General features: G+C 38.3%; 1 protein-coding gene across 5 annotated transcripts in view; it reads right to left on the minus strand.

The window, feature by feature from the left end:
• Positions 1–26,754, minus strand: part of GNB1L (G protein subunit beta 1 like) — a 45,942-nt gene that overhangs the window by 5,527 nt on the left and 13,661 nt on the right. For 2 of the 5 annotated variants that reach the window (XM_054844588.1, XM_054844586.1), the window contains exons 2-7: positions 15,691–15,860; positions 13,762–13,889; positions 13,394–13,519; positions 11,226–11,388; positions 7,384–7,482; positions 2,295–2,510 (exon numbers count right to left, since the gene is read on the minus strand). In XM_054844588.1, coding sequence (XP_054700563.1) covers positions 2,295–2,510; positions 7,384–7,482; positions 11,226–11,388; positions 13,394–13,519; positions 13,762–13,877 — 720 coding nt within the window. In that variant the 5' untranslated portion in view covers positions 13,878–13,889; positions 15,691–15,860. Of the gene's footprint in view, positions 1–2,294; positions 2,511–7,383; positions 7,483–11,225; positions 11,389–13,393; positions 13,520–13,761; positions 13,890–15,690; positions 15,861–17,700; positions 17,806–26,754 lie in introns of all 5 variants that reach the window. The other 3 variants (XM_054844590.1, XM_054844589.1, XM_054844587.1) reach the window with 2 other exon arrangements.

Genomic DNA, 26,754 nt, shown 5'->3' on the forward strand with positions numbered 1-26,754 from the left:
TCATTTGGTGACAGTGATGATTTCAGCAACTTTCTTGTAGAAGACAATACATTGAACTTTCCCCATAGCAATAAACTATGAAGTTACCTTCATCATCCATTCATTGACACACTGGAACACTGCCACTTAAAACAGAGCTGAAGTACCATCATTGCGTCATTATTTCTCCAACGGCAGATAGCTATGCACCACGTTTACTTATTAAAACCTTTTAGAATAAAAATAATGTGCCACTGAGTGGCTTTCCAACGTCTACCATTACCTCAGGTACCTGGAATGTCAGGAAAAAAAATCCCCATCTGGTTTATATTATTAATGCAATAGTGGGAAAAAACTTAATCTATGTCCTTGACAATCTCTAGTGCTCATATGAAAGATGCATTTTATTAGGGCATTCACACTATGCATGAAGGACAGGAACATTACTTATAGTTTATAATACTTGGCATTTAAAGTTCTTCTGAGAAAAGCTACTATCTCTTAGTGTGATGTGCCGAAGATGTAACTAATCTTACATCTCCTGGGAATGTGAATACATTCACATGTAAAAAACATGTGAAAAACAATACCTGGAATATTTCAGGTGAACAACTGTTTATTTTCCCATGAGTCATACCTGTACCCCTGCATTAAGGTTAACTCATAACTGAAATGTGCTGTGGAGAACAATATTTTCTTTGAATTTAAGAAAAAGCTATGCTATAATTAATATGAAGGAACAGCTTCCTTTACGACACCAGAGTATGTGAAGCTTTAAGAAGCCTGTCATGATGTCAGATTTCTGACACCTTGGCCTTAGAAAACTAGTGTCAATACCAAGTTTCTTACTGGCACTTATCTACTCACTTTCCTTCTGCTTCCCTGAGCTAAGGACACCAGGTGCAGATGTGTGCCAATAGTGATGGAAAGGCTGGGGCAGGGGGAGGGCAAACATGACCAAAAAAAAAAAACCCCAAACCATGACAATTGTGTACCAGATTTGTTAAAACTCTTCTTTATCACATTTGCTTAGAATGCCTTTGCTACTTATTCAGAGTCTGGCGTGCCTCTTTTACTTCATGTCTTATTGCTTATTAAAGTTCAGATGTTCTCCTCGGTGAGCACTGTGTCCTCCAAACATCATCTCAGTTGGATGCATTTACACTACATGCACTGGGGTCTCAGTGCCCTACCACTCCATAAATGCCAGTTCTGTGGTGAGGCCTAACAGAATCTATTCCTTCACAGTGTCCCCCAGCTGATGAGTCACCATTGGATGTCCAAGCACTTGCTTTTCTTCCTGTAACACCATTCAGAAAACAACATTAACTTGCCACACTACCTAAAAATCTCCACAAAAGCTGCAAGCTGGAAGAGCGATTATTGTTCTTGCATGAACTGGTGTATCCAGCAGCTCTCTGCTCAAGGATGATATGGGGGCACACAGGGGCTGGTTCAGATCCTCTTCATTGCGTGTTCAAGGGACAACTGCCACTTTAAAAAAAGGTTACAGCACTCAGCAGTGGAGAGGCTATGCATGGGCCATTTTAATTTTCATGAGCCTTATTTATGCACTTCATTTCCACACCTAGTTAAAACCTACTTAACCCCTTGGCACTGTTGGAACACTTGCTAAAGTTGTCGAGATTAAGCAATATTTATTGCCATTCACCAGCATAGCCTGAACTGGTGATTATGAGACCTCCGTCTAAACCAGCCATTCCAGGTATGTATAGCTCAGGCACAAACTGCTATATCAAATAAACTTATTTTTCCTTGTCTCTGGCTAGGGCTCTAAAGGTGCCAAAGAAGTTGGTTGCCTAAACTTCATAGCCTCTTGGTGCTAGCTGGGCTACTCCTACTCTTTCTTGTTTGTGAAGTATTTCATGGAATATTTCTGTCTTTCCCACAGTGGAAAGAAACCTCTATCCATTCAAGCAGAACCTTTGGAAAATCAATCCTTTGTTTCTCATTTTTATAACTCATTTATAACATTTAGGACATTCCAAGAGCTGGATACTACTAACGTGATAAATGAAGATACAGAGGCAATGGCTTGAGTAATGCTAGGCTTGTGTGCCTGTTGCAACTTTGGTAAAACCAGAAACATGTGAGAGAGGTTTTTTCTTTTTTTTTTTTTAAATCCTCACCATCTTTTGCTAAGTCTAGTCACATAGCACAGACATTCTAACCAGTCTGTGATTAATTAGCCAGAGATCTGCAACAACTCCTCTTCATGACTAAATATTTTTTTAGTCTATCAAACTGTTAGTGCAAAGTGGGATAAATGACACTAGAGGGCCAATGATCCTGACCTGGAGGTTCTGTTGCTCATTGAGGCTCCAGATGCTAAGCACCTTTTCAGATGAGCCTGAGATCCCCTTCTCCTTCTCTGAGTCAAAGTCAAGGCTCATCACTGGCTCCTGGTGGCAAACAAGTTGGCTCAACGCTTTTCCCATCGACAAATTCCAAAGGACCACTGATCCGTCTTCATAGCCAGCCAGAAGCAAAGGTTGTGAATCACAGTTGTGCTGATCAAGAGAAAAGTAAAATTGTTTGAAAAGTAAATAATCTGTTAGGAAAATTATCATCCCAAGGTAGGTTTCAGTCCAAACATCAAGAAAATAAATTAAAATGCTGAGTGGTGTAGAAGTGAAAAGTTTAGAAGTCTGAATGTATAGTCTTGATAGTCTACCCACTTACAAAAAGTGTTGCTAGGTAACTGCTACAGGCACTTATGGTTTTTATATCTACATATAAAATTCTACATTTTATGTATATAATATGTATCTGACATACGCACATATAGAAAATTTCTCTCTGAAAATCAAACTATTGCCCTCTACAACACCTGAAAAAAGGCTGCCTGAAATTTTCACTTCATGGCCTGAACTTTGATTGTGTTCCTTAAAAAAGTGGGTTACTATCAAGCTATACAAACCGGTATGGACATTGAAAGAAGTGCCATGCTTAAAGATTCTGGGTTCACATTGCCAAGTGTAGGGTTACACACAGGGATCGTTTACCCAAGTGCACCACAGTTCTTAAAGGTAAACACTGAACCTCTCCTCAGGAATCTCTGGGTGAGTCACCAAGGGGTTAACGGGCGCCCGAGTCCCACTATAACCAATTGAAAGCTATTTTGATTAATGATGTCACAGGCCAGAGGGCATGGCACCCTGGGCAGACACCTAATTTATTTAAGCCTCTGAAATAACTCAAAGAAGGGAACATTACTGGATTACATGTCACACTTAAGGAAAATATTCATCATTGCTCCAGCCAAAAGACTAATGACCCCATGAGCAGTAACTGGTTATGTGAGTGAAGATGCAAATCCCTAATGAAAAGCAACTAAAAAACAGGCATCTGTTAAAGTCAGTTATTTCTTTAATAGGAGAAGAAACACTAAAATGGACATTGAGATTACGACCATCTCACGCCGGGACCTCTTACCCTAAGAAATGTATCCAACAGCTTATTCATCTCTTTCCAAACACCGTCTGATCCTACAGGATTCATTTGCTTGGTATTCAGTTCAAAATAAAGGTAAAGGGCATTTATAAATAATTAATTTTTACTGGCATCACATTGTTGAATGAGGTTCTTCAAACTCGCTGGCTGTCAATGTCATGATACAAACCTGCAGTGGCCAAAGGCTCACTGCCACTATTAATGGTCCGGACTATTCTCCCACTGGTTATTATTTGTTCTAAGGGCAGTTAAACTAACAAGAGATGGGTGGTCTAGGTAATAAGACTGCTGAGTAAAAGCCTCATGTTCTTTCTCAGATTTATTTGGCCTAGAGAAGTGTTTAAATGAGGAACGGATCTCACTGAGCGGGGAAGAAAACTGCCCCTTAAAAGAAGGAAACCAAGGGGAAATCCCCTACATCATCTTTCTGAACAGGTCTGCCCACACCTGGGATCCTGCAGGAGCCTCATTCCTTGCTTTAAGAACCTTTTTCTTTTGAAAAGGTAGGGAGCATGCTCTGGCTAGAAAGGCCCACAAAGAAGACGTCTTATAATGCCCAGAACTGTGCATGATTTTTCTGTCAAATTTTTGATTTGCTATCAAAACAGCAAATGAATGTATGTCAAATATCTGTGAATTAATATTAACTCATCATGTTTTTTGGATGAAGACTACCTGGTTTATAATACCAAGGGAAAAGTTAAAAAAAAAATCCAGATGAAACAAACATTCCAGATGTTATTTATATTTAATAATGGATAAAACCATCAAAGAAAAACAAAGTATTTCATAGGTGCTTCAATTAAGTTTAAAAAAAGCCCCCAGTTTGGGCATAAACAACCTTCCCCCAATTATCTGTACTGCTCTTCTATGAGCACATGACTCCTCCAGAGCCCCGGGGGTCTACAAAAGGTATAGCTTTCATTAGCCAATAAACACGACTTGGATCATAACATCATAGAATCATTTTGGTTGGAAAAGACCTTTAAGATCATAGAGTCCAACTGTAAACCTACACTGCCAACCAAGTCCACCACTAACCCACATCTGACAGGTCTGCCTTGCTCTGCAGACATGGTCAGGATCAGCTCCTCTGCCTTACTCAAAATGGGATGGACAGATATTTTCATGGATGCTCATAACCCTCATGAAGGTAAGAGAGACAGGTGAGTCCTCAGCATTAGGGGAAATGCCAAGCAATTTTTTTTTTTTTTTGGTCATGTGGGTATCTTAGCTTAGATTGGAAAACCAGTAATTTGCAGGCGAGATCTAAGACTGGTCTACTTTAAGAACAAAGTATTGTTCTCTATGTAATGAAGGTCTCGCACACTTCTTCCTAACTTTCCCTAACCACATGAAGTGTAATATTTCAATGAGTACATATACTTAAACAATAAAAGCTATTGAAAGACCGGGGGAGCTCTCAGTCTGATGGCTGGACTCACCAAGCAGTGGTTCACAACAGCCTATTTATTGCAGTTCCCAATAACATACACTTCTGGCAAAAAGTCTTCACCAGTCATGTTTTGGTTTCAGTGGAAAAAATAAATTATAAATCATTGTTCTTCCTAAGCAGAACATTTTGTTGTTGCATTTGGATAATTGTCAAGAAAGGAAGAAAAGGTGATCTGTTGTCAACTCAACAGGAATAATTGCTATAGTTTATATAAAGTAATAACTCTGCGTTTCCAGTTTCTACATGTATTATTCCTGTTGAATTATTTTGTTTGCGCCATTACGCAACACGATGCCTTCCCCAATGAGTGCAAAAAATTTAAGGGAAGACTATCCTTACTCCTGCAAATCCTACCCCACCCAATTAGTAATAGCAGGAAGGTGTGAAGCTGAAGGGACAATGTATTTAAGAAAATGAACCTTCACAAGGAAAAAACCCACTGAATGAACTAATACATTTAAGGACAGACTTAGTAAAATTGGGGGGGGGGGAGGGGGACATTTCAAACCAACAAAATAAACAGCTGCCAGCATTTTAACTGCTTGGGAGAAGCCAGTAAGGCTTAATCTACAAGCCTAACCTAAGCCTCAATTTCCTTCTGCTCTATAGCAGAATTTCTAACTCATGCTGCTGCTGGTAAGGTGCGTTGTTTCCCTGATAGGAGGATCTTTTTTTATTGGCATGCAGAACAAAATGATGATACATGGCTGCAGCCCCCAAACTCTTGTTGGACAACGCTGAGCATGCTTCCTTCAGACCATTATGTGGCTCTCTCCATGTCAGCTTCTGTTTCAACTTGTTAATTTACTGTGCCATAAGCAACATCAAATAGTCTCTTAGGCAACACGTTGCCCATAAGCGATGGGTTGGGGAGTGCTAATCTCCTGGGTATGTCTATATTGCCCAATGTGGTAATGTACAAAGAAATCCTGGATGGCCTCTATTCAGGAAGGGGTGCAGCGGGGTTAGCCTGTGTTCTTCTGCTTTTATGGTTACAGGGTTACTCAGCGAGCCACTTCCAGCAAAACCACAAACCAGAATGCAGGGCATCACTTCAGTACACCACATATAATTATTTGCCCTTAAGAATATCCTCCTCCCCCATGCTTTTAAACCAAGTTGCACACATTTGTAAAAGAGCAAATACAGCTGTGAGATTGTAACGGATTATCTATCCTTGCCTGTTGCAGTCTAGGAAGTTGTGGTGACTTCCAAAGCCAGAATTTGCATGGAATAATTTACCTCTCCCAGTTCCCAGTCCTCTGCTTTATCCCCACTGGCAACAAAATTAAAAACTACATAAAATTAAGACTCTGCACCTGCTCGGCTTCCTAGAGGAATAGCAATATTAATGCATGTAGAAAACATGGTAAGACAGAGGACTTTTTATACAGGCAACAAAATTTTCAGCACTGAACATTTCCTCAGTTATCTTCATCTTATTAAAATATGTCCAGGAGACAGAAAGCCCCATTCATTTCATTGAACACTGAACACTGATTGCATTTTTAGGAGAAACTTTCTGTTTAATAAAAGCCTAATCAGTCTATTTAATTTTCCTTCTATTTTTTTTTCCCCCCAGTTTTTAATTACACCATGGGACTTGAACCGTGGCTTCTCCTACTTTTGTCTGAAGTCGGCACCTGATTTCCTCTAGACTTCAGTCAGTTCAGGACCCTGAGTGAAGACACTAAAGCCTCAGATTCACAACTGAGTGATAATTTTTTCAACTGAAACCAATACAAATGTTCAGATGAACCTGCAGAATAACATATTGAAATCAGTTCAGATGGTACTGCAGACCATGTGATCGGGGGATTAAACTGGGAATCAGCTTTGTCTCCAGTTCTTTGGAGTTTTAGAGCCAATCACCTAAACTCCATCCTCCCTCTACTGCCACCTTTTTGTATTACTTGTTTTTCACTGGTGGCACCCCATAAACATTATTTACTGAATACTCTGCAAACGTGGGGTTTTGTTTTCATTAACTGCTTTTATTTACCTTTTTGTCCGAAGTCAATACAACCATAAATATTTTATTCCTATTGTATGTCTGGAATAGAAATGTTCGTAGAGTGCTTCCTTCTCCTGAGGGCATTGAAGTGAATGGAACCTGCCATTACAATCACTGTTTTTAAGTAAACCAATCATTTCTCATCATTCTTAATGCAGCGAGAAACCATATCAAACAACTGGCTTTGGTAAGTCACTCATTTTCCTCTTGATTGATGCAAAAACCATATCTATCCTAAGGATACAAAGCTTTCCCTGAGCATTTGCAAATCTTCCATTAAAGCTTGGAAAGCTCTGAAAGTTACATTAAGGATGTTCACAAATCTTTCCCCCCTTTAATAGTATAATTACTTGATTGGTTTGATAATAAATCAAAATCCAAGTGAAGAAAGATTCATGTGTTTCATATAAAATGAATCACAGGGGAAACATTTCACAATTAGCAGGCACTCTTGCCTTACCTGCCATAACTTCAGACACATGGGCATGCCCAGCTTGGCACCCACCTCTGGCTTCAAGGTACAGACTGACGTCTTGGATGGCAGCTCCAAAACCTGAACCTGACATCAGGAAAACAAGAGTATTTGGTCAGGCTCCAGGTCAAAATTCTACTGTTAAAACCAGAAGTCTTTTAAGGTGATTAAGGCTAGTATAAGCTCTTCCAGTAAAAACTGTCTGGAGGAAACTGAGGAATACATGTTAAGTTGGAGCTGTAGGGGAATCTACAGCTATCTAAATAAATGCATTGTTTTAAGAAAGACCAGACAAAACTGCTAGAATGAACACATCCTCTTCTTCCACTCTTCTATTTAACCTGTATTATAGTTGTCTTTCCATGCAGTAGATGATACTGTGCGCACACTAGATAATACCGGAGACTGCTTAATCTGAAAGCACTTCCCTGCTTCCTCTCCCTTTCCCCTTTTTCCATCTCTGTTGCTAACTTTTTTGTTATATTCACTTGTGGACGCTTGCATTGTCTCCTCTGTTCTGTCATGCTAACAGGGAACTTGTGTGGAAATACAGGATATATATACATATATATATAAAGTTGGATTTTTTTACTTGCTGGCTGGCTGCACTAACAAAATGTAAACCCAGAATTATCTGATAATGCAGGCTGGAGCAGTGAATGCACACAGGTATTTTTAACACAATATTGTCTGACCCTGTTCAAAGCAGGGTCGGACAATATTGTGTTAAACACCTGCTCTCTGTCTACATAGCAGCTTCCACAGTTGCTTGCACTGATGGGAATGAATTACAGATCTGATTATTATTTTCCTTTGGTTTATTTTTTTTTTTTTAGCATGGAAACATGTCTTTCCTCTGCCAAGGGAGTAGCTCATTTCCACCTCAGGATGATGGCAGGCAAGATCAGGGGAGTTTGCTTTTGCGATTTGGCACTGGAAGGTTTTGAGTCTCTTGATTGACGTGGAAGTGCCTCACTCTGGGCTGATTCTCAAGCCTGGAACTATGGAGAAATAGAAGCTCTTAGGTATCAAAAACTTGCTGCCAGGAACATCGCTGCTTCTCAAATGCATACTTATTCACTAAGGTGATCTTTTATTTTAATGAAATAAACAATGGTCTGCATTATCTCGTAAAATTGAAGGACTTCAAACATTTGATAAATCCAGCATCACCAGCCATTTCAGCAGTGCTGTTGGACAGCCCCAGTCATGCGAATTTTCTTAAGCATCTGAGATGAGGTACTATACAAATACGGCTCCTCTGGGAGCCATCAATCAAGGCCACAGCAGCTGCGATGGCTTTCCAATCCCATACCTTTAGTTCAAAGCTTGCCAGAACATCTTCCTATTTCTAGAGGTTGTCAGCTAGCCTGCCAAAAGCCAGCTGCGCTCTAGGACTGCACGTCAACAATGTACTACACACAATATACAGAACACCTTCTAAAGTCACTTAGCATTGGAGCAGGAAACTGTTCTCCAGATCTGAGGAATGGAGACTACAGCGAAGAGCCATCCAATATGTAGACCAAACCTATGAACAGACCAAAGTTTGATCATCTGGGAATTCTGGTTCTTTGGAGCTACACTCTTAAGAAAAGATGCTTTTCTCTTGGCAACTTTCTTGCTGTCAGCATAATGATCAAGTTAGCTATTGCAGGAAATGGACTATAAATATGAAGATGACCTGCTCTCATCTTGTGTCTTTCATCACTGGCTCTCCAAAGGGCATTGCCTCCTAGACAAGACTGAAACTGCAACTTTTACGTAACAAGGAAGGAGAAGTGTGCTGTGATAAATGCACTTCTGCTGGTTGAAAGAAAAAACCTGCCCTCCTTCTCTTTGCCTTGATTAAAAATGGACGAACTGGTACAAGGGCTACGGTTGGGCTTGCAAAGGACAAAGAAAAACACAAAGATGAGAAAAGCTTTTTGCAGAAGGCAGGCAGGCATGAGCTGCCTGTGCTAGATTGACAGTTCCAGAGACTGTCTGCATTAGAGGCAACTGAGCTTTGGAAATAAATACTATTTCATATATTTTGACAACTGTAACCTAAAACTTGAAGTTCTGTGTTTATATTGGTTTTGCTTAATAGGAGAATGATTTGCCTTTGCCTGAGGTTAATAGTGTTCCTGGGTGGCTAAAACTGGCCACAAGGAAACACACCCTTTTTCTTTTTCACATTAATAAAGCTTTTAACATGTTTCTGGCAAATTGGCAAGAAAAAGTGCGTGTAACTCATAATTGGTGATTTAAATGCAATCATGAACAAATAAATGCCTGTTCAGATCTCATTATTTATGGACTGAACCTGCTTTAAGACAAAATTACTCTTTTTTGGGCACCAGCCAAGCATAAACACTTATTAAGTCTTAATTTTAATCATAAGCTGCAAATGTACTGTGTCTCACACAGTGCTGCCTATTTGGAAGCACTATATATTATGGGAGCTTAGGTGAATTTACTGAAACCTGACACAGTTCTAAAGTAAAGGTTCATACACTGAGTGGAACTCTCTTACCCCAGGAGACTGCAAATCATTATCAGTTTGCAGGGTCCAAGCAAACAAATGAAAATAAAACAGAGATGAGTTGTAAGAGACATTGGTGTAAACGTCTTCTCTTTGGATCAGAGGATTATTAAATTCTTCATTACCAGAAGGTGTGTGTTCTCTTTGCCTGACACAAAAACTCTTCTCCGGCTGACACGAGAATGCACTTGTCAATATTGTTTAACTTAAATATTATCAAGCACTTCTGTAAAATGGCGAGAGTTCTTTGTTTGATCAGAACAATGTATGGGAGTTAGAATGGTTGTACGGTGGCTGTGTCTACAGGCTTACTCAGTTCTGTGAAGGGCTGAACGTTCTGGCTGTGAGCCAACAAAGTACTTAAATATGTGCTTAACTTCTGAGTAATAAAAACTTCACATTTTCTTGCAATACAGGCACCATTCCCACTTAATACTTTGTATATAAAATATGCAACTTTCAGTTTCAAGATATGCATCCTATAGTCCAGAAAAGCATGTGACCTTTTGTGCTCATGAACAATTTGCAATTAGCTACAATATTGCTTTTCATATTTATGTCACTTTTTTCTTTTTTCGTATTTTGGGTATTTTTGATGTAAAGTATTTGAAATACTTTGTGTGATGTCCTCAAATAGTCCTTCAAAAAACCCCAAAATACGACTTCTACAAAGCAGAAGTAGAAAATGCCAACACAGCTGTCAGTCAATGATTGCTGTGATAATGGGTATTAGATGTGCACTTATCCTGTAGGAACTGAAACGGACCCTACAATTACCTCACACTGAGCAAACCTCTGGCCGCTAATAGTAATTCAACTACTTCCAGCCAAAGTACCAGTTAAAGAATTAGCCCGGGGTGAAAGACCACATATCGCATTACAAATCACCTGCACCTCCCCTTCTCTCACCAAACATGACTTTCAGCCTCAGATGGAAGATGAGTACCTCCATCTGATGACAGACTTTCTGACCATTAGTTCCCCAGAAGGACTCTTGTTCCCCTTGAACAGTATTCAGCAGCACCAGAAGAGTTTTCAAAACTCCTGCACATGAAAGACCAGCAGCTGCAAATACTTAAATGTCAGACAAATCTTGGGGTGGAATCCCTGTTATTAGAGCGTGAGTTATATAATTCAGTCATCTTTCTGGCAGGTAAAATTAGTGATTAGAACCCCCAAAGGTTCCCTGTGCTGCCCTCTCCTGAGCAGAGAATTTGAGAGCAATGATGTTTCCCCTCCTGAACTCTCTCATTTCAAAACCAAAAGCCATCTCCCAAGCACCAGAAAAAGAGATGCTTCCTACCTCCTCCGGGGCTTTGGCTGCCATGGCCATTAGCCAGCGTCCCTGTGCCACCTTTAACAGAGCGCATCTGCAGAATCCCACATTCTCCGTGAAGACAGAATTTGTCACTGAAGTCCGTCCCTCTGCTAAATCCCACAAGCAGATCCTCTGGTCACGACCCTGACTGTTACAGTAAAACAAGTTATCTGTGAGCGGCAGGTCTGAGGGAGCCTGGCTTCCTGCAGGTTAGTATCTCCAAATTGGGTCTTTAACATGCAGTGAAGGAGTGAGCTTAGTACAGCTTCTGTGGGGGTAGTAATTGGGTCTGTCACGAAATGTGTGGGCACTCAGCGCCACCAAGACCACCACCCTTCTGCAAAACTGGCCAATAAGTTCAAAAGTTACTGGGAGGGAGGAGGACCTAAGAGTCAGTCAGATCACAGGTAGCCACGTTTCCTTGTGAAGAGAGACTTGATCGAACACATCTTATCCTATTTAAATGTGCATACATATTTATGAAGTCTCATGAGTATTTGCACATTTTTGTAATAAAAATACTTACATTTTACCATTGTTTAGATCTAATTTAAAATGGAACAAAAGTATCCAGAGAGTAACACATTTAACACTCTTTCATCCTAGCAATGAAATAGACACTGAAAGACAAATAGCAAGTCAACAAAGATGGCATTGAGGGTAAATAAAAAGCTACAGTTATTCAGTGGCCAACTTCCCACAGCCACAGGGAGGGCACGGAAGACTGTTGCAACTGTGTGTGTGTGGAGACGCAACATGAGAGGGATTGGCAATGCAGTGAGTAGCAGGAATTAAATAGTGAAATGCTGTGGTTAAAACATCCCAAATCAGAGAACCAGCGGCTGCATGGGCAATGTACTACTGCAGCTCATGCAGAGACTCCTCTGCACACCTCTCCGTCCCACAGAAACATCTGTGTGTTGGTCCCAGACAGTAAGACCAAGGGGGCCAGACAAAGGGCACAGCATCGATTGCTATGTATTTACGTGATCCCACTGGCTCTGGAGCAAAGCATCATGTGGAGAAGCTGCCAATCCACAAACTACAGTAGCACAGGATATGTGTCCTTGTGTTATCACCTGGGACAAGGAGTCATCGAAAACCCCTCAGCCGTTTCTTATTTTACTTAGCAGTATCACCTGCTGGAAGCATGAAACCTGAACAGAGGTAGATGCAAATCTACAGGCTGTTGGGACTTCTTCAACATCAATACAGAAACAGCCACCTGCTGTTCAGCTGAGTGAGTACTGTCAAAACATTTATAGCACCGACGATACAAAGCATGTGGTACTGCAAGAAATTGTTGTGGATTTAGCTTTAGAACAAAGAAACAAAAAATACAGGTAACTGCTGTCCTAAAGTTACACTGCTGTGTGAACTGTTATAAATACACAGCAAAAATAGAGGTATGGAAAAACTCTATACAAACAATGCTCGTTCAATATGATTTTATGGGGGAGAGTGTTGATAATTGTACTTAAGCAGGTAACAAATATAAATGCTAATGAGTTCCACTGTATATTATAAGAGATGTCTTCTCTAGATAAACATGTCAGAACACCTCCTAGTCATACAGACACTTTGGCATCTACTCTAGATCACCTGTCTAATCCAAAGTACACAAATCTTCCCGACCTTCCCTTGCAAAACAAGAACAGAAGGTATTTTGCAACAAACCAAGCAGCATTCTTGCTCATTTTCAGTCTTCCATTCTCCCATCTCTGATTCGTCTCTTCCTTCCTTATCTTTTCTCCCTCTCCCCTCTGTTTATAAACTCTTTACATCAATTTTGATCTTCCCTGAGAACCAGTTGTGGAGCATTTGTCAACTTCAAATCCAAGTGTATTTCCTTTACCCAAAGACCTCACCTGATCTCACTTGCAGTAATAAAGACATTATGGACTCCAAGTTGTTGTGATGTCATCACACATATATCATAAAGAAATTAATTTTATAATTTTTTTCCACTTTTTGTTCTACAGTTTTTCTGTATTTTTGTACTTCTGTACATTTCCATATGTGTTGGGGAGACTTTCAGTGATTCCAGAAATAAGACACCCCTTTATTTTTCCTCTTTTTTTCTCCTCTCTTTTTCAGTCATGTACATCACAGAGACAAGAATAATTTCACTGTTTTTTGTCTGCTTTACTAACCTGAGGAGCCTGTTTTTACCACCCATTGTCTCCACGCAGTAGACAGAACTTCCTCCATGGCCATCCAGTGTTTTGTCCACTCTGTGTGTTTTCAGGTTCCAGACATGGATAAACCCATTCTCGGACCTGGCAGTAAGAACAGATGCTTTTAGTGTGACCACTGCATACAGTCTGATAAGACAGTCTGATACTTTTTCTTTTTCTCCCCCCCGCCCCCCAACTGAAGGTACAAAGATAACACATCCATCATTCACCAACCATGCATTTTGTTGTTTTCTCCAGATTCAATTTATCTAAATAATACACTTTGTTTTAAAAACAAATGTCCATATGATGCTCAACTAAGCCAGAAATCCTGGTTTACTTACCCAGAGAAAAGAATGGGGACATCAGGTTCCTGGTTTCCACAGGAAAAATGCAGTGTGTGGACTGCAGCACCGGTACCTCTGAGAACAAACTGTGGATCCGGAGGTGGCAGAGCCATCTAACCAGTGAACTAGGGGGAGTGAGAAGATGACAAGATATCATAGAGGGTAAGGCAGCCTAAAGTGAAATTACAACTTCAAATATATTCTGATCAGGACATTTGCTTTTCCTAGTAACTTTCCTCTTTGAATTGTCATAATTGGATGTTATTTCTATTTGCCATACAGTTCAGTGCAAAGTATTTCCTCTTAACATGGACTGATCAAGCAGCTGTCAAATCTGCTTTTTGCTGCTTTCCTTTGTAAGCAAGGTAAGTGCTGAGCTGGCTGTGTGTACACACCTCTTGCACACTTGCAAATACAAAATTGTTTAGTTGTTCTCCCTGCTGCAAAAAGGAAGAGCTACAAAATGCAAGAAACTGGATACCATAATTTCAGGGGGCAAGCAATTTATCATTCCACTTAACCCCCTGGCAAGTCTTTCCCCTTCCTCCCCATAAAAATACTACTTCTGTGCTTTCCACTCACAACCATTTACAGAAAAGCATTGCAGTGAACATAGCAACTAAAAAGAATTTCAGATGAGATTAGCGTTATGATCATTTTTACACAAGAATCCCAAGTGTTTGAATTTTTGGTTCCAAGCATGGTTACTTGAAAAAAAAAATGCAATATTTCACACTAACTTAGTGACTACTGTGTTAAACATTTTATTCCGAGGGGTTTGTATTCCCCAAAGGATCAATAAAGAGAGATGGATGCTTTCAGCTGTATGTCATTGGTTCAAATGTGGTCCAAGTCAGCAAAGAACAGGGCAAGTATGTGGGGAAGCATGTTGCCCTGTCTAACATGGGAAATGCGATGGACAATTTATTATGAAGTCACAAGGATAGTTTGTGTGATCTGATTAGGCACACTCTTACTGATCTGGCACCTTCACCAAGCATTTCCATTCACATTAACACCTTTGCAGCAGTTGTGCACAAGCACCAAAGGACAGGACAAAGATGACTTTTCTGTGTTCTCGCTTGCTGCAAATGACCCTCCTGACCTGTGCTGGGACAAGGTAACCAGCAGCTTCTTTGACTGTAAATACAATTTGCAATTCATTGGAAAATGCATTGTAACAGGCATTGCAAGAAATATTTTAACCATGGAAAGTTTTTACTGCTTTATCTGTGACATTACTAGTCATGCTTGTATTTCTGCTTCTTCCTTTCTGACCTGTCCTCATACAGAAAAGGACAGCTTTTGCCACTACAGCTGTCAACTCTCATCACTCTTTACCATTCATGCATATATTACACAGGATTAAACAAAAAGTTTTCCAAATTCAGTAAGGGAAGATCAGCAGGTGTTTTTCTGCCTGCCGGTTCACAGCAGAGGAATTGCAGAGAATCATAACAGAGTGCTAAAGCTGCAAGTTACATGACAAATTAAAATAGTTCAACTTTTAATTGTCATCTCACCTCAGTATCAGCTTTTGAATTGCGTTTAATGGATGCACTTGCTATTGCACCTCATTTGCAGGTCTACCTTGAGTGTTTATAGATTGGTAATCACCATGGTATCTATAGGTCCTAATTAAACACAATTATCTTTTAGGACTAGTGATGAAACAGGATTCTTCAGCATAATGTACAGTTCTCCCTCAATAGCACTGTGTAATTAGTTATGAAAATAATGAGCTCAGTGGATAACCTCCATGTTTTAGTGCCCTGACTCATCTGTTTTATGATGTTGTCTGATGATCTAGACTCATGACAGGCTGGAGTAAATTTTCACATGATTACACGATGTACAGGTTTGCCCCCATGGTGAGATCCAGCTCCCAAGTGCCCATCTGTAACATGCTTCACCTGTGTTACAAACCTGTTAGACTACGGATTTTGTCACCAAAGGTCACCTCTTTGGGACACTACAGCTGTATGCTGTTGTCTCAAAATGACACTTTGTAGAACCATGTAAATAAAACAGTAGCTAGGCAGCTTGTCAGAGGAGCAGGGTCCCTCTTCATGGTGGAATGATCCTGGGTTACTGCACTGCGCAAGGAAGACAAAATAGAACTGAGTCAACCCAGAGGCTATCTGGGATTACAAGGCAGGTTTTTAATAGCATTTTTCTAATTACTGACACAGAAGTTTTTGCTGACAGACAGCAAGTGTGTGCGTGGCTGTGGGAAGGGTTTTACCTGGCATGAAACAGACGCTACTAATGCATGTCTTTACAAGGACAGTATTTCAGAAAAATCCTCAGACTGGCTACAGGAAAAAAACCAACAACTGAAAACATACTTTCAAGCTGTAAGTAATGAAGTGACTTTTTGCTCTTTGAAGTCTGGTTCTTTGCTTGCTTTTTTGCTAATCAGATACATGAATCTGGAAATTTAGCTTAATATTAAACCTATGTCATTTTTTATTGGGCTTATGAGATGACTCCTTATTACTTCCTATCATGACTCAGCAGATGAATGGCAATGCGACAGTATTAAGCGTCTCATTTTTCTCCCAGCAAGTGATGAACTATAAAATTGCATCTGTGCTGCCTTCTTCATCCATGAGCTTGGACAAGTCACTTAAGAACTTTTAATTACATCTTGGTCTTAGGTACCTAAATCAACAGAAAGTCCCAAGAGGTCCCAAACAGATGGAAATTTGGTGCACCAGTGCCTTAAAAACTCCAAGAAAGCCTTCATCTGTTCCTGTTGACACATAAGTGTCCTCAAAAGAAAAAAATAAACCCAAACATTTAGCCTACCTTCAACTCATCAGGTAGCTCAATATTTCTACTTTACTTACAGGGATAATGAAATACATTGTGGTATACCGATACTAATAGATAAGGGTTATACCATGGTTTGCTAAGCAGACGGCTACAAACATGCTAAATATGATGACTGTGTGATGGTTAAAGCCCCTGAGTGAATTTCTCAAAAGTGCCTAAGCGATTTAGAAGCCTAAGACTCATTTTCAAATGTCTTTTCAATCCTAAATCTCTAGGACTTTTTAAAGTTTCACCCCAGGTGTCTGAAAATGAGTTCTCTAATTAGCACAACATATATTTTCTTGTTAACTCCATCTAGCCCCAGGGAGACCAATCTGTTCTTGTTAACTGGGGATATCTGAAGCAAATTTAATTAAATGAATTTGCTTAGTATTTAGGCAGGTCTGAGAGCAAAATCTGGCTCAAGGGCTTGAACAAGCAAAGTGCAACCTACAGAAGAAAGTTCATTTAAAAACATCTTAGGGCTAGACCATATCTTTGTCCCTGAGATATCCTCATGCTATGACTCCTGCCTCCTATGAAAGGATGTTAAAAATATGAATCATTTTGCTTATGACATTATTTGTTTGCAAGAGGGTATCACCAGTAAGAGATGCAACACCTCATTTTAAAACACCTCTTTTAAAAAAGATGTTCCTCTTTTTACTTCTTCCAGCCTTCCCTGTGCTGGTAACAGCATCCTCCTTCAGGGGTTGAGTTACTCTGATATGATACAGACAACTAAGAGTATTTTTCACAAGGTGCACTGCAAACCCTTGGGCTCCTCCATAGATTATATTTGCTACATGAGCAAGGAGTGGAAAACCTAGCTGTTCAAATTAGTGTTTCAACTAGCAAATGGCTATGTGCACCATACAATGCTACTAAATGCCAGAACAATTGAATTTCCTTCAAAATCATGTTATTTTAAAGAACAATTCACTATTAATATCCCTCACAAAACTTCACTTTGTTTAGGTTGCAATTAGAATAATCTTCAAACCATTTGAATGTCTATGCAGTGGTATTCCAGTATCATCACTTCAGCATTTGATATTAAAAAGTTAAGCTTTCATTTAATGAGAGTCATTTAAAATATGTAAATGTCAAAAGGATTACCTTAGAAAAATCTCTCAGAGAATTAAAAACATTAACAGATTCCCACAGGAAAAACTCCAGCAGAATTCAGCAACTCTCCTGTTCCCACTCCTGTCAGTTGTATTTCTATCACACATTGAAGCAAAAACAAATTGCTATTAAAATATCATCCAAACACCCTCCTCCCCCTACAAACTCCACAGTTCAGTTTGAGATACCAATGGCTCAAGCAAAGACAAGTAAAAATCCTCTTCTTAGAGTAGTAAAAACTCAGTGGTAAAAGAGCTTTGTCAGGTATAGGAGAAATAAATCTCTCTTGGCATGTCTGGCAAACTGATTTGGGACTGAAACCAGCAGGTGTGCAGACATAATTACTACTGCAAAATATTCAATACATCCAGGTGTGCTCAGAAACAGATATATGAAATCCCTGTTATTTTTTGAAAATTCCTAGTCTACCAGGTGCCACCCTCCCAAAGGAAAAATCAGAGCAAAGAAGGAGTTGAGAAAGATGTGAATAAATTGTTCCTCCCCCTTTCCAGGCTGTTTCTTTTTCATTCATACAAAAGCCCTTTTTTAGCCTGCACTTCTATGCCTACCTGCACTCACTCAAAAGTTTTGTGACACTCTGCCATGTTGTATAGCGTAGCTCTAGTGCATGAGTGTGTTTTCAAAGTGGGTCACTAGCTGTAACTGCAGACAAAGTCAGTGGAAATAAAAGACTCCCTCAAACTAATAATGCAACGCAAACAATTTTGTTTATTCCATTACATTTATAATCTCCAGCATTAAAATATAGCAGGCAGTCCTTGCACTATGAGCCTTCCAAACACAGCATTTCCATGTTTCCAGCCTGTAACCCACTATGAACAACTGGGTTTCATAGCACTGAAAGTATGAACTATCCTCTGCCCAAGAAACACTCTTATAACACAGCTGACTATGAATACCGTGGCCCTTCCTTCTGCAGCCAGCTATTGCCTTACTGGTGAGTTATTTGAGTAGCAAAGATAGATCAGGAGGGTCCAACTGCACCCGATTCACCTCACTGAATTATGCCAGAACACAGTGGGACTTGGTTGATGCAAAATGCTGCCTGGTTATATGGCACTTCTAGGAAGTGGAGGACAAGAGTTTAAGGCTACAAGAGCCCATTTAATGAGTAGCATTTCCATACGTAATTAAAAGAGATGCCAGACAAATCTGCATAAGTTGAATGAGTTAAAGTTCACCTCATCTGACTGCAAAAAAAAGTGATTTTTTAGAGGTTATTGACTACAAAAGGTCTGAAAACAGGTATACGGTTTGGTAATCAAATAATTCTTCAGACATGTTGTGACAAATTTTTAAGCCCAGCTTTTCATTTTGCATGTACAAATCAAAAAATGACAGAACACACTGAAACAGGGAAGTCAGCAATAGAAAGGGATGTTGCGAGACAGCCATCTGAAGAAATCCTTTGCACCTGAGGTGAAAAGTAACTGACTGTACAAAGAAATACCTTTTTGTGTCCTGTAACAAGCTACCACATACAAAACACTTAGGGAAGAATGTGCCATCCACTTAGGTTAAAATCCAAAACTAAAAGCCAGGCAGCCTGCCTTTCCCATTCTTACCCCAGCCCCCGAAACACATGGTATGTCTGTTGTGTGCAAAGACAGAAACATGCACTAGTAAAAATAAAATCAGTAGAAGCTTGTATAGCAACTGCCTGCACAGATCAAGAGATGTGGGAGTGCTATACAAATAGTTGCAAAGGTCAGCACCCCAGAATATATGAAAATTCACTCATCAGTCAACTAACACCATGGCTTTCAGTTTAAAGCTCCCTTTGCTATCTTTGGTGCTAAACTGAGATATAAAATGTATTATACTTCTAGGACTTCTTTAAAGCTAATTTAAAAATAATTTATTTCAAGTGGAAATTAGAAATCGGTAGAAATCTTTAAATAATTAAATTGATTTCAAGCAGAAATTAGAATTAGTAGAAATTTCCGATTTAACCAGTAAAATGTACTAATAAAGCACTCTTAATTTTCAAGAGTAAGGATAACCAAATGCTTTCTCTTAAATTGGTTATTTTTCATATTACTACCTACCTATGACTACCAAAGTAGAGATCAAGCACAGTGATGTATAATTGTATTTCGTATGTGACTTCAAAACCTAAAAATATAATTAAAAAAATCACAATGGTGGACTGGAAGCATTCATTAGTGTGCTTGTGCTTGCACTGGAAAATACAGTATCTAGACACTGTAGATGGATTTCTAGATAGAATTCTCTCACTTGCACAACTTGCTAGATAGAGACACATCAATGTCAAAAAGAATGTAATGATTAATATATATACAATTCTTTATTAGCTGATATCATAAACCTGTTGCCACACAGCCAACATTACAACTGACAAGAGTCCTTCCTTTTATAGGTTGGGAACACTAAATGCTGTCAGAGTTTTCATTCTAAATAGTCACCAAATAATTTCTAATGACTAACGACTGCCTGCTCAAAAAAACCACTTCAAAAGTCTTGTTTTGAGAAGTGCTGAGAACCTCCATTTCCCATTGACTTTAAGGGAAGTTAGGAGCTCATCCTCTCTCAGGAGCTCCCCAAAATTACCTTCTGTCCTGACATTTAGATAATGAATGATGGAAGTTTCCACATTTTAATTGTAATAGTCAATGGACAGATAGCAAACAAAATTGCTTATCAGCAAATGGTGATACGCCAAGAAATCTTATGGGAGCAGAAAAGAAAATGACTAATAACCATCGTGCAATTCAGTACATTTTTAATGATTTCCACACAGATAATGGATCCTCACAGTGCTAGCACCTTTTTTGTCTCTAAGCATCCCCCAACTGAATGAGGCTAAACCACAATGTATTACGATTTTAAGTAATGAAGTTTGCAAGAAAAATGTATATACATGTCAGTGTGTAACCTTCAGGAATACTGAAACCCAGGCTTGTGTCTTGAGGTTCACTTTCAAATACTTCCATCTGCAATTTTAAAAAAGTCACTGTACTACAGTTATTTTCTATATGAAAACATAGATTCAGCATGGGAACAAAACTAAGAATGATTGTAATTATTTGAAAGACACTGAGTTAGCATATGGATCTCATTGCCACTTACACATTTTGGTCACTGAAACAAAAAGCTATTAATCAATATGTAAAAGCCATAAATTAACATAAACATTAATCATTCTAATACTCCCACTGTGTCGGACTGATAATTTTTTTTCAGTCTTTCATTCTGACATATTTGCCTTCAGCTATCAGCTGGTTGACCTATTTTAACACAGTTAAACATTTTGGGCATTGCAAATCTTACTGAAGTAAACATTTTGGAGACAGCCAAATATCATGGATACTTTTATGCCAAAAATATGGGGTCTGAAAACACGAGAACCCCTGCTTCACATGTTACTGCACTAGCTCTTAATAAGGGAGTCTAAAATACAGCATGAAATACAGCTGAAACAGATGAAATTCTAGTGTTTCATAAACAGGTTAATTTTGCAGATGAGGGAAAAGACACCCATCTGTTTTACTTTCTGAAACCATTAATTGCTCGGTAAAGTGCAATGATATAACTACAGACAGCTGCCTTTGGAGAAAGAAAGCAGGCATAAAAGCCCATAGTAGTTCAGCTCTGCAACACACTATCCATAAAATTAATGCAAACAAACAACAACAAAAACCAACCAAATGAACAAAACCCAAAAGACAGCAAATGCCTAATCACTTTGAAAATCTGAAGAATATGAAAATGCACAATATAAGTGAAAAGAAGTAGTTACACAACTGTCTCTCTATACGATACCATCAGACCTAAAATGAATTTGAGCTTGTACACTTGATAAATCATTGTAATCTAGCAGAAAATTGATAAATCAAGGACCATCAAAAGATTGTTTTGAGTAGCCTCTACTTCAGCCATGCATAGCAATCTGTCAGCCACAGGGCTCTGTCTGCCCATCCTCCTTAATTAGGGGTGCTGCATAGTGCAGCATCAGCTACAAATCTTTTGGTTCCAAGAGCTAAAAATGTCCTCAGATAGCACGGGCTTAATTAAACATCTTCCAGACATTTTAGCAGACATTTCCTGCAATAATCTTGTTTAGTAATAAACTATTAAAAAGAATTGACAGAGAAGAAATATATCAAGTTGTTACAGCAACTGAAGTTATTTGGACCAGAATTATATGTCTGCAATTAAGGATTCTGTAACTCTGAGTAATTAAAATATCACTTTATTTGAAAACTAATTAATTCTAAACACATATTTTTCCCATGACAAACTTTTATGATTATTTAATTTATTCCATTCTAATTACACTTTAATTAATCTACTCTTGTATAATATTATACTGTTATTCTGGCATTTGACCAATGAAGACAATAAATTGATTGCAGTTCCCTTGCGCAAGAGCAGAAACTGTCATGCCAGTTTCAACACCACGTTTATTTATTTGTCTGTTCTATTACTTTTCTTTTCCTCCCACAGGGCATAGGAACATGAAACACAGCACAAATCGGATGACATTTTGTCTTCTATACTTTTTACTTCGAAGTGCGAAACAGAACTTAAGAGTTTTTAGTATTAAGGAAATGTATATGTAACATGATATTACATAATAAAAATATAACCTATAGGAAATTAACTTATGCTTCTACAATACATCACACAATGACTTATCAATTGATTCCTGATGTACAGGACCACATCCAGAGCTGCTAGAAATGGATTTGTTTCCATTGACATTGAGCTCTGCTCAGGATCTGGTCTGATACAGTCAACAATAAGGGAGAAAGAGACCAAAACCCATTTTCATATTTATCTTAAAATTACATTCATTTTAGTATCTCAGTAAGTTTTACGAGAGTTTGGTTTCAATTAAACCAAAAGTATATAAATTATTTTCTTACTCTATAAATATTATATTTGGATTAAACCCTGATAAAAGAAACATATACAAATACTTTATTACACACAGAATTAATAGTGTTGCATTTGATTTTGCTTTGGCTATACTTGAAGTAAAAGTGACTGTCATTTACAGTCAGAAGTCCTTAAGTTTCTTTGAATATAAATGTCCCTGAAATTCACATGTGGTGGGAGGAGATACTGAGTAGTGACTCTTATGAAGACACAATGAAGCAATCTGTTTTTCACGTACTTTTAAAACTTCTGCTCGCGTTCCTGGCTGTATGCTTTCTTCTGCTTATGAAATAACCCCCTATTGTGTGCGCCTTACCAAGAGTGAGACACCTTGCAGAGGCAGGCAATTAAATTAAAATGCACTGCAAGTTCAGCTCTGACTGTGCTTTCAAAAAGATTTCCTTTTACTTTTATCACATAGTTTATATTTCATATAATTAAAAGGAAAAGTACAAAATATGTTCACAAAATACATATACAACAAAAGAAGAAAAAACAATTCTGCACATAATTGAACAGTCTAAGTACTTTACCAGCATTGCCATAGTGTGAGAGACACTTATATCAGAATATTTTACCTGTTTCCTACCCTCCATGTTTATATTCTCAACATTTGTTTCATAACAGTTAAAAAATATACTTCAAAATTGCAAATAGCAAATGGGATAAATTGACGTAAACATAGAAGTAATATTAAATAACGAAGGGTAATTCCTATTTTGGTCCAGATCATGTTTCAAATTCCAAATTTTGGATCTGATCTACACCCATCCAAACTGCTAGATGATATCGGTGAGACTGCTCAGATGAGGAAGGGTTTGCAGGATTCATTCACTACAGCAGTATTTCATAAAGCATTTTCTCTTTAGAAGGTTTCTGCTTCTGTGTAAACTACAGCACATCTCTGAGACCAGCATTATTGTGGTTCATTCTTTGTAGATGGAGAAACCGAGACCGGGACAGTAAGTGACCTCCCAGGGTGGCGCAGTTACTAGACCTGGGGTTAGGACTCCACTCACTGACTCCAGGCACAAACAGTCCCTTCCCACGGCCAGTGAGATTCACATGCCACATAGTATTTTAAGAAATAAAGCAATGTGGACAGTACTTTAATCTGGATCACTTCATTAGGCTAAAACTTTAAATCCTTATTCAGGTGAACTCTCAAGGTCAGAAGCATTTCAGTAAAGACCTTACTGTTCAGTACACACATTTTACCTTCTCCAAGAACCCCGTCAGTATTTTTAAAAAAGAGAAGACTTAGTGTTATGTATATAACTTTTAAATATATGAGTCAAAGTTACAGATTATAAAGTATTTTTATGCTATGAAATATATCCCAAAATTCAAGCTTAATTACTAATAGTATGTGTCATTTTTTCTTTTAGGATTCCCATCCAATATACTCTAAGTATTTGGATAAGCCAAGCTACTGGAGAGCACATTAGTCCAAGAAATCTAATAAGGATCACTATAATTACAGTGCAAACAGGAATGATGTTTACAAGGCAAATACTACCTGAATATCAAATTTTTAAAAAAATGTTTATTTTAACAGTTTAGGCTAAGCTTACACTTTAGATACAAACCCACAATTGTACTTTCATGCCAGTTTGATCACATAAGTCTACATCCATTTTACATAAGCATGTAGGATGCATTAGTTAAATATGCTCACCTTCAAGACTGTGAGATAAGAGTAATCATATGTTAGACAGTTAAATTGTTAAATGTGAGGGATATTAATAAAAAGCTGGTGCTGCATTTAACAGCAGTTGAACACTGATGATGCTTAATTCCCAATTTCTAGAACTGTTTCCTATGTCTGCATGCTCTGATCAGTTAGTTTCTCTACATTTTAAGGAGTAATGCTAACTACTACTTAGCAAATCGAAAGAAATAAAGCCAAAGTTACAGAATAGAGTTACATAGTTCACACATGTAACTTCAAGCTTCACTCCTCTTTATCCAGGATAAACTACTCTTGACCAAAAATGTAGTGAAAAATGCAAAACTGTTTCACCACCTTAATTTGAAACTTTGAACAATTCTGCAGTACCTGAACTTGAACTCCCAGCCTTTGAATGTGTGCCGAAGAGCCCCCTATTGTACCACACTTTTATGCTGGCAGGAACTGAAGTGTCAATCTTTCATCAGATAATCAGATTATGTCATGTTCCGACCAAATTCATTACGAAAACTTTTACCAACCCTATTGTCTCAAACCAGAAAATCTAGATCAAAGTATAACTGCTTTTACAGCACAATAAAACAGTTATAAATATTTAAACACTAATTAAAAGGCCTCTTTTGTTAAAAGTAAATAAATAATTGAAAGCTACCTCTTCTTATAAAAGGTATTCAATGCAACCATATTTATCTCATGCTTCTCAGAAAAACGGGACCTATATATATGGTGGAGGGTGGGTGGGAAGAAACGCATTTAAAAACAGTTATTTGAGAAGATGGAGGGTTGCTACACTTTTAAGTCATTTGCCTAAAGTCACAATGAGTGCTCATTCTAGTGACAAAGCACTAACTCTGAATGTCTTTGCTAGCGGCATTCATATTGGACAATCGTATCCACTTACTTCATGCAGATGTACTGCATGGACACTACATCCAAAAGAAGAGAAGAAATATTTTTTAAGGAAATCCTACATCAATGAGTAATTTCTCAGTAAATGCAATTATATTGTAATTCAGTTTCTTCCTAAAATATGCATGATCTTGTCTCCTAAAAAGGTAAATAACTGTAATTATGTTTGGCAGATGTATTTTCTGCTTTTTGAGCAGATATGACATCTGCATAAAACAAACACTGAACATGACAGAGTACTCAATATTTTCCCTTTTCTCCATTTCAGGTGAATAGTAAGCATGGCATAAAAGGAAATCAAAGAATTCATATTAATATAATTAACAGCAAGGAATTGAATTTAGACTAATCCATGAACAGGAGCAGCAACAACAAATAACAACAGGACAGTCATCAATATTGATTTCATGTATTTTTCAGTACTACAATCAGATTCTCCATCTGTAACTCAAACTTTAAAAGTATGATAATTTATGGAAAGGAGATTAATTTAGCCATTTTGAGTCAAAGACGTATTTCATAGCTTCATCCCAAATCCTGTATATTGTTAAGATCCCTTTCCCCTTTGAAGACTTAGTGAATGATTGAAGCTTCTACTTTCTGAGAAACAGATAACACAAGACTAGTAATCTGACTCTAAGCCACTGGATAAAGGCAGTTTGTTTCCTCTTAGCCCATCTGTCAACACCTCTTCAGTAATTAGTCCTAATTATTACAAAGGGATAGCCTCCCATTCGCATTATTAAATCAGAAATAGTATCATAGCCAGGTATCTTTCAACACCTACCAGACTGGCGACCTTCGATTTCATTGAATCTTCTATCAGTATCCGCCTTTGGAAGAGCCTCAGCAGTAATTTTAGCATCAGCTTCAAAGATGCAGATCCCACAGTGGAATTCCAGGGATGCATTCATATACACACCCACGTCATGTGACAGGAGAGCAAGCAACACAATTGACCTTTACATTGTTCTCTAAACTCCCATGATATAAAACACACATCTCTATTTTACACAATAGAACTGGTTTTTTGCCTGCGTGCTTAGAAGTGCTCCTTTGAACTAAATGCTGATAGGAAAAATAGTGAAACTGTGTCTATAAAGATGAGGGTCAAATTTTTGTTAAAAAAACAATACATCTGAAACTTTTTTTCCGATCAAGATAAATTTGCAATAAGTAAATAGTAACTAAAAATACGCATAAATGTATTTAAGCGTGAAGAAGATTTAAAAGGTTTATTTTTGCCCTATAGCTGAAGTACTTCCCCAGAAAACTAGAAAACAAAAAGGATGATGACATTGAAATTCTCATGGAACCAAAGCTCCATTAGCTGAGGCTTTAGTCAGACAGTTTTAAGGTCTTCATTTGTGTTAACATTTATTTAACCGAAACAAGAGGAAAAAAAGATATTCTTAAGAACCAAACACTCCATTTCTTTTAATCAAAAGCCAAACATGCTTCCCAATAGCACATCTGAGACCACTAGTGAGGATTTGTTTACACTGGATTTCTCATTGACAGCT

The sequence above is a fragment of the Grus americana genome, chromosome 16, assembly GCF_028858705.1.
Source record: "Grus americana isolate bGruAme1 chromosome 16, bGruAme1.mat, whole genome shotgun sequence".
Taxonomy (NCBI): Eukaryota; Metazoa; Chordata; class Aves; order Gruiformes; family Gruidae; genus Grus; species Grus americana.